Source organism: Molossus molossus, unplaced genomic scaffold (assembly GCF_014108415.1).
Source record: "Molossus molossus isolate mMolMol1 unplaced genomic scaffold, mMolMol1.p scaffold_m16_p_1, whole genome shotgun sequence".
Taxonomy (NCBI): domain Eukaryota; kingdom Metazoa; phylum Chordata; class Mammalia; order Chiroptera; family Molossidae; genus Molossus; species Molossus molossus.
Genome location: NW_023425344.1, coordinates 248,741,771 through 248,749,763, shown reverse-complemented (window position 1 = coordinate 248,749,763; position 7,993 = coordinate 248,741,771). Strand labels below are relative to the sequence as shown.

Genomic DNA, 7,993 nt, shown 5'->3' with positions numbered 1-7,993 from the left:
CGGCCACTACACTCAGTCAGAGACCTAAGGACTGCGATGTGGAAGCTGAAGTGCGTGCGAGTCGGATGTGGCAGGTGAGAACTCACGACCGAAAGGGGTTTGAGCCCTTTGCACAGTGGCTGGTCACAAAGAATATGTTACAAGGATCCCGTGGCCGAGAGCCCCTCGGAGAGGGACGTCAGCACCGGGTCCTGGTCCAGTTGCCTTGTTTTTTTTTTGTCTTTTTTGATTTTATGTTAAATTTAGAAGTTTAGAATGACATACTTATTTCTCTTACTCGTTTAGAGATAAAATTCTTATTATTTTGATCATGCATGAGGAGAGAGAGGAGGCTGGTTTTAGCACGGCGGTGGTCACACAGCAACACGGATAATACAGGAAAGCGCACGTTCACCAGAGAGCGGATGCACCCACAAAGATTAGAACAGACCGCGTATAGTGAGCTCTGCGGGACCGGAGGAGGATGGGGAGGGGGCGCTGCTTAGATCTCCTCGTCGCTGGCCTCCTTGAAGGTGGTCATGTCGATCTTGTCGGGGAAGATGATGTTGACGGCCAGGTCCTCCCCGCTGCTGTACTGGAGCAGCAGCTTCTTCTTCTTGTGCAGCATGTGGTTGTAGCGCAGGTTGGACACCCAGGCCTCGCACTTGTTGAGGAAGACGATGCCCATGGTGCCCAGCACGACCAGACTGGTCAGCACGCCCAGGATGGTGAAGCAGATGGCCTGGCCCTCGGAGAGGAGCGGGGTGCTCTTGTTGAGCTCCCTCATGGACACCTTTAGGATGCGGTGCTCGGGCTGCGCCACCGGCAGCTCGTGCACCCCGGGGGTCAGGCGGTAGGTCAGCCCGGACCCGCTGGGCAGACGGGTGACCTGCTGGGAGCCGGCCGCGCGCTTCTTGCCACAGATGGGGCCTGTGAACTCGGGCTGGCACAGACACTCAAACCTCACCTGGGAGTGCTGCAGGCAGGTGGCCCCGTTCAGGCACGGGTCGGAGGCGCAGTTGGTCACTGGGCGGCTGCAGGTCTTGTCCACGAAGCCAGCGGGGCAGCGGCAGCGGAAGTCGCCCCCGATGTCGGTGCAGATGCCTTGGTTCTCGCATGGGTTGGGGGTGCAACTGTTGGCCACGATCTCGCAGAAATTGCCCGAGAAGCCAGGGGGGCACAGGCAGGAGGCATGGGAGGCCCAGCCGTCATCGTCCACACAAGTGCCACCGTGCTGGCAGGGGGAGCTGCAACACAAGGGGACCAGGTTAGGGTCGCTTGGGGCTGGGCCAGGATAGTTCTGCTGTGGGCCCGGGCAGGTGCTCAGAACACAGAACACGTTAGGTGAGTGGGTGATGCCAGCCAAGGGGGCCAGAGAGGTGCCAGGTTCAGCAAGCCCCGCCTACGAGGGTCTCCTGGTTGTCCGAGGCAGGCTGCACACCTGAAACACACCTGACCCATCTCCTGTGCCACCTCCACGTCATGTCTCCAACCAGAGGCCTGCCAGTGAGTCACTGGACTAGTGGGGGAAACTGAGGCTGAGAGAGGCAACGTCCATGACCACGCGGGCCTGCAGTGAGCCCCCTCCTTCAGCTTGGACCCTGGGCCACACAGGGCGTCACCGACGGTCTCCCCCCACCATCGCCACCCCACGACGATTTTCATTTTTATTTTCCGCAGCGCGAGCCTGCAGGTTATTGTGCAGAAGCCCCCGGGGACTCTTGGAGTGAAAGAAATACGCCGTCTGTCTGCGTCCGTGCCGCTGGTTAATAGTGGCTCGTTCACCCAAGTGTGGCTTGCGAGCCGAAGCTGTTTGCTCAAAGCGGAGCGCGCGGAGCATTTAATGTAAGTGCTTCTAAAGGAGCGGGCCCTTTGTCGTCTGATAAATGCCGAAACTCCAGGGAAGAAAGGGGCGGTGGGCACCGCTGCCTCGGGATGGGACCCGGAGCTGGGCTGCAAAGGAATGTCAAGGACCCTGGGCCGCATTTTGTTAGAAAGGGAGGCCGAGTATATTAAAGGGCTGGCTCGACATTCCCTCCTCTCTCGCAGCAGATGCTCGGTGCCCCCCATCCTCCGAGTGTGACCTCTCGATGCCTGTCTGTGGCTCCGGGCAGCTCTGGGGCGCTCCGTGCCACCCTGCCAGGGCAAGAGGTACTGATGTGGCATGTCTAGCTTGTGTCCTCGGAGGTGAGGACACTCCTGGGCCAGGTTGAATTCTTGCTTCTGGGGAGATCTCTCCAGGCCCCCTTGAAGCCCGATCCATGCAGCTACGCACGCAAGGGCCCGAGTGGCCGGGCTGCTGGGAAGCCTTGCTCAGGGAGGCGCCGGAGAGGCCAGCGGCCATTCTGCCTCTGCCCACTGCCCAGGAGTCCCAGAGTCCCCTCCGCGCTGGCCTTTAGGGCTTATCCCCCCTCTCCACCCCTACCCCATGCTGGCCACAGCCTCTTCCTCTCCCTCACCCTAGCAGCATTCTTCTGAGACCTCCCAGAAGACCCCCTAAAACAGGGCTTGTGGGTTTCACAAAAGCAGCCTCGGGCCCTGGGAAACTCTGCTCTCACGTTGCCTTTAGAAAATCACACGGGTCCCGGCGAGGGTGCAATGACAGTCCCAATCTACCGTCATTCATCCGCGTCGGGACTTGGGGCCAGGAGGGGACTATGAAATCGCCTTCCATTTGAAGAAATTGTGGAGACGACATTTCCCCAGATGGAGGGCGGCCCCCCACGGGCCGCAGCCCAGCACTTACGGGGCCTTTTGTCTGGGAACAGGTCCGGCTGGGTCGGGCTGAAAGGGTCTGTAGGGCTGTGCAGCAGGAATCAAGAGCGGCATTCATGACATCACACGTAATCAGGAAAGAATATTTACCCGTTGATCACGCAGGGCCCATCCTTTTTCTGACAGTCCTTCCCTGAGAACCCAGGGGCGCAGGAGCACGCGTAGTGGCCAGTGTCCAGGTTCACGCAGGTTCCGTTGTTGGCACAGGGGTTCGAGGTGCAAGCCTGGATTTCTGGGGAAAGGGAAAGAAAATCAGACCTCGTCACCCCTCTGCCAGGGAGGCGAGGGGGCAGAGAGGCCCAGAGTGAAGGCAGGAAGACACCCCTCCAGTTGGTCAGGAGGGGAGACCCCAAGTAAGCTGCCTAGATGTCTCTGTCTGTGGCTACTGCCAACAGTCATCAAGTGAGGTCTGCAGTAAGATGGTGTAGTGATCCCTCCCCCCAAATTCCTGAACAGGTTGCTGAAGGAGCTTCCTTGTGTTAGGTCATGGGGACTCACAGCTGCCATTCACCCCAGGACACCTGTACCCTTTTCCAGGGAGCCAAGTCACCCCTAAGACCAAAATCATGACCTTCATGGCAGACACCCTCCCTCCCCCAAAAGTGTGTGGAACTGAGGTCCCTGATGCCTGCCTGCTCCAGACAGGTTTGCACATCCAACGTCTTGTGTATTTGGGGGGGGGCTGCCACTGAGGGACCAGTGCAGTCCAGCTTTTAGAAATGCCAGAGGTCCTGTGGGCCGGCCGGTCCCTGAGGGGCCGGGGAGTGGAGATGGGGTTTGGCCGGGTCCTGCCTCCGCCTCCAGGTGGTCTCCCCCCTCTCAGGTCTGCAGTAAGGGTCTGCGATAAAAGGCTGACTCTTTTGAAGGCAGCAAGATTAGAACTATCAAGCCCTCTCCCATCAGTGTGCGTTTCCATGAACACGGGTACATTCCCACTGCCTTTCGACACCTCCCATCACACACACTTCATTATCCCGGCTCAGCAAGCCCAGGACAAGCTGAACAAAGGGGCCTGGGTCAGGGGCTCTCTGACAGTGCAGACCCCAGGGAGGGACCGCTGGAGGCCCACCTCCAGGCGGCTGCAGAGGTCAGCCCCTCCCCGCTCTGTGCCTCACTTTCTCCACTTATAAGAAGAAGGGGGTCTCCCTGGCTGGTCTCTGAAGGACCTTTTAGCATTGATTTCCTACCACATAGAAAGCCAGGACCAACCAGAGACACAGCAAATTAAGGCAGATGGCGGGGAGGGGGTCACACATGTACAGATGTTCCCTGTGACAGAGACCCGCACCCTCGCGGAGGGGAGATGGCAGTCAACAAGGAAAGGCGGAACGTCACGCTGACGGCCTGTCCCGAGCCCACGAGACACGCCTTGGGAGCCGGCTGGCCGCAGGAGGCATAAAGGGGAGTTATCACGAGGGAGGGCGGGAGCCAGCGAACCCTGAGCACAGGGCCGCGCGTCATCCTCTGCGTGGGGCTCTGCTGTCACCTGGGAGTCGGAAGTTTAGGCTAAAGGACAAGTGACTATCCTACTGCGGTCCCGAGGTGTCAAGCCTCCTGAGCAGAGGCTAAGCCCACCTTTGCCCAAGGAGAAGGCCACCAGTGGAGGGAGGGGGCTATGCTGGGCAGCAGCTGCTCTGCGACCAGCTGACCGACCGTGACAGGACAGCCTGAAAGACCAGGGGAAAGGGAGAGGCCCTCAGTCACCCAGGGGGCTATGTCCCCTGGACCCAGCGTCCTAAGCTGAGAGCCTCTGTAAACCTAGTGGGGAGGGGCCTCGGTCTGGAAACCCCACGGGGGGTCCTGGGCTTAGATACCAAACTGGGTGTGCTTCAGGCTGGATGCCCTGCTCCAGGTGGTGACATCTCTGGGGTCCTTTGGTCCTCAAACAGTTAGAGCCACTGCGAGGGTGCAGCGCCGTGCTGAGGGGCAGCGAGCTTCAGCCAGAGCATGAGTCAGCTGCTGACAACCCTGCACCCCACTAGGGGTGGGGGAGACACAGGGACCCAGGACGTGGGGTGGGGGCTTGGTTTTGAAAGCTGGCTGCTCTTAGGTTTTCCTTAAAGGGGGGGGGGCACGAGAAAAAGCTCAGATGAGAATGAACCCTGAGCAAGGCCTTTGGCTTCTCCGAGCCTCAGTTTCCCTATTAGTCTCTGTTCAAATTGAGGACCAAGGGACAGAGCCCCTTCAGCACTACCTAGGCCACTGGAGTTTTTTCAAGGCCTTCAGTCTGCCCAGGCTTCCGGACGGCTCTTGCCGAATGAGAATGGGCTCAGGCGAACATCTGTGGCCCACAGCGCAGCCACAGCCCACCCTCCATTGTTCAGGGTAATGGAGGCAGGGACTGCATACATCATGGAGTCAGCAGATAACACCAAGCTGCACCCTAAGCACCTGTCCGCCTTTCCCAGCCTCCCCACACCTTAGCTCTGCTGCCGCAGCCCAGCCCTGCCCGCCCCCCCCCCCCCCCCCGTCTGCTTTCTGCAGCCTCCTTGCCACCACGTCCAGCGTGAGCCTATTGGAGTCTTCGTGCTGCGCATCCCCCTCACCTCCAGTTCCTGCTACTCCCTGAGCTTCAGTGACCTGAGCAGGGTACCTGGGTCTGTGGGCCCCACCTGCTCAGCTTTGTGCGGTGTGTGTTGACTTTGTGACTATTTCGCAGGCAGTTCCTGACAGCCCCACCCCAGTGCCTTCCCTGCACGTCGGTGCCTATGGCGCAGAAGGGAGCAAAATGATGTCCCCTACCTATCGGGGAGTGTGCACACAGATCACCACCATACAGAGCACCAGGTGCACTGAAATCAGGCGGGAGGGGGGGGGGGGAGGCAACCACAGGCCAGGGGGGCAGAGGGCAGGGGGAGGGGTGGGTGCGGGCAGGGCAGGTGCCAACCTGTGTCGCAGAGGGTCCCATCCCAGCCGTCATTGCAAATGCACTGCCAGGGTTCCACGCACAGTCCATTGACACAGCCGGGCAGGGGCACGCACTGGTCACACAGGGGACCCTGCCAGCCAGGCTGGCACCTGTTGGGGTGAAGAGGGTCCATGTGAGCGTGGGCCGGGGTGACGAGGGAGTTTGGGCTGCTTTCTGTGGAATCAGGGGCCCTTGGGGTCTTTGCACAGTGCCAGGCCAGGGGGTCCCAGGAAGCAAACACCAGTCACCTGAGTGGAAAAGCTCCAACAGTGACTGTCTGAGGAGCAGACGGACCCCCGAGAGCCCAGGAGAGTGCTACGTTTTGCCGCAGTGGCTTGCAATGATCTCCTCAGGAGCTGCGGCTGTCCCTGCCCCCTGCCCCCTGCCCTCAGCCCCCCACCAGTTTCCTTTGGGGTGAGGAAGCTGTTGCAGCCCAGAGGGTAAGCCCCCTACCTCCTTTTTTCTGCCTGACATCGTGACTCCCCAGGATTCTGCCCTTGCCCCCCCTCCCCCCAAGATGCCTCTGGGGAGCAACTCCATTACCTGCAGACATTGTCATCCTCGCAGAATCCATTTTGGGGGTGGCAGGCCGGGAAGCATTCAGCTCCTGAGGCACAAGAAAGGTCACACCATTCACCCCACGAGGCCCCAGAGGCCAAGGCAAAGCACAGGGCCTCCCGAGGGAGCGCGGACCCTCTGCAGTCCTACCCGCCGGACACGCAGGACGCACTTCACGTCAACCCACTCAGGACAAGCTCTCTGCCCTGCTCCTGACTGTGGAGTGACCACAAGCAGGTCAGGGACCTCATTCCCCCCAAAGTACAACACCTCAAGTCCTAAAGCTGGGGATGGGGGGACGGGGGACAGTGGATGGACAAATTCTGACCCCTGGGCACTCAGCCAAACCCTCAAATTTGCTCAGTGAGCTAAAAGGGGAGATGTTGAGGTGTTCATGTCTGGGAAAGGCCAGACGGGTTCACCTGGCGGCTCACAGGTAAGGCATCTGGATATCTGTGAAGGGTCATCCCAGTGAAGCCCAGCACCCAGGTCAAATGCTCCAATTCCCCCTACCCACATTCTGCAAAGGGAGAAACTGCGCAAGGGTTTTGCAAGCTGGCTGCAATTCTGACCCTATTGAAAGATTCTGACATTTTCACAGGCGCCTACTGTGTGCAGTGACTCCAACCTGCTCTCCAGCTTTCCAGACTGGCCCCCTCCCCCATAGTCACTGGTGCAGTGGGGGCGGGGGCACTGCGGGAGGGGCAACTCTCTCGCTGTCAGAGACAGATGGCCGCTGCAGACAGGAGTGTCGCAGCCCCTCACCTAGAGAGAAACGCACGCAGGACGGCTCAGGCTGGGCTCCTGGTTGGGAATTGGGACTACGACGGCAAAGTCACCCACCACTGTTCCCACAGACCTGTACCCCAACGCGCACACAAGGACCCCCAAAGTTGCACCCCAGAGCCTTTTCACAGGGGACTCCCAGCATCACCTCGTTTCTCCATACCGCCTGTCTCAGCGCACCGACACCCCTCGGAGGACCACTTCTGCGGGGTGGGAAGGGGCTGGGGGTCCCATCCTGCCCGGTCCCCCGAGACCCCCGGGGCCCGGCTCGTCATGCAAGGGTATCAGAGAGGGCGAGGCAGGCACAGCGCGGGGCTTAGGGTTAGGCGGGACATGCGGGAGTTGGGGCGCATGGGACGGGGCGCGCAGGGCACTGGGCGGCCAGGGGGGCGTCGCAGGCTTCCCCAGAGGGGGCGCGAGCCGGGCCGCCGGGGATACTCACCACGGGCACTGTGGCCGAAGACCAGCAGGAGCAAGAGGACGGGCAGGAGGGCTGCGGTCGCGGTCATCGCGGGGCGGCCGGGGTCGCGGTCCAGGCAGGGGCGCGGGCGCGGGTCCGGCTCCGGGCGCCGCACTGGGCTTCTGGTTGCGGACGCGAAAGGGGGCGCGGGAGCGCGGCGAGGGGAAAGCCAGGGCTGCACCGGGCTGCGCGCTGCGCTCTCCAACGCCGCCGCCGCGGAGCTGCCGCCGCCGCCGCGCGCGCCGCCCTTTTCGTACCGCCGCCCCCCCGCGGCCCCCGCCCCCCGCCCCCGCCTCCGCGCGCACGGGGCCGGCGCCGGCCAGTCCCGGTGACCCCCGCTCTTCACAGGGCCGCCCCCCACCATTGCAGTGTCCCGGAAACCCGCTCGCGCACGAGGCGCACTCTTGGCTAGACGGGCACAGGTACCCCGCGCGCGTTGAGCACACGTTCCCTACACAGGACGGCACACGAGCGCGCACAGCCGGGTCCGCTTAGCATAAGTCTTATGAGCCGATCAGGGGCCGGGC

The 7,993-nt window shown here is 61.4% G+C and overlaps 1 protein-coding gene across 2 annotated transcripts; it reads right to left on the bottom strand.

Annotated features, from left to right (window-relative positions):
- Positions 1 to 481: 481 nt before the first annotated feature.
- DLK1 (delta like non-canonical Notch ligand 1) lies at positions 482 to 7,515 on the bottom strand. 2 transcript variants are annotated; one of them, XM_036243824.1, is made up of 6 exons: positions 7,449 to 7,515; positions 6,206 to 6,269; positions 5,642 to 5,772; positions 2,845 to 2,986; positions 947 to 1,226; positions 482 to 727 (listed from the first exon to the last, which is right to left on the bottom strand). In XM_036243824.1, exons 1-6 carry the CDS (start codon positions 7,513 to 7,515, stop codon positions 482 to 484), a joined length of 930 nt encoding a protein of 309 aa, XP_036099717.1. The 2 variants fall into 2 exon arrangements, with proteins under 2 accessions (XP_036099717.1, XP_036099708.1); XM_036243815.1 differs by having other exon boundaries at positions 482 to 1,226.
- Between the last annotated feature and the right edge of the window lie 478 nt (positions 7,516 to 7,993).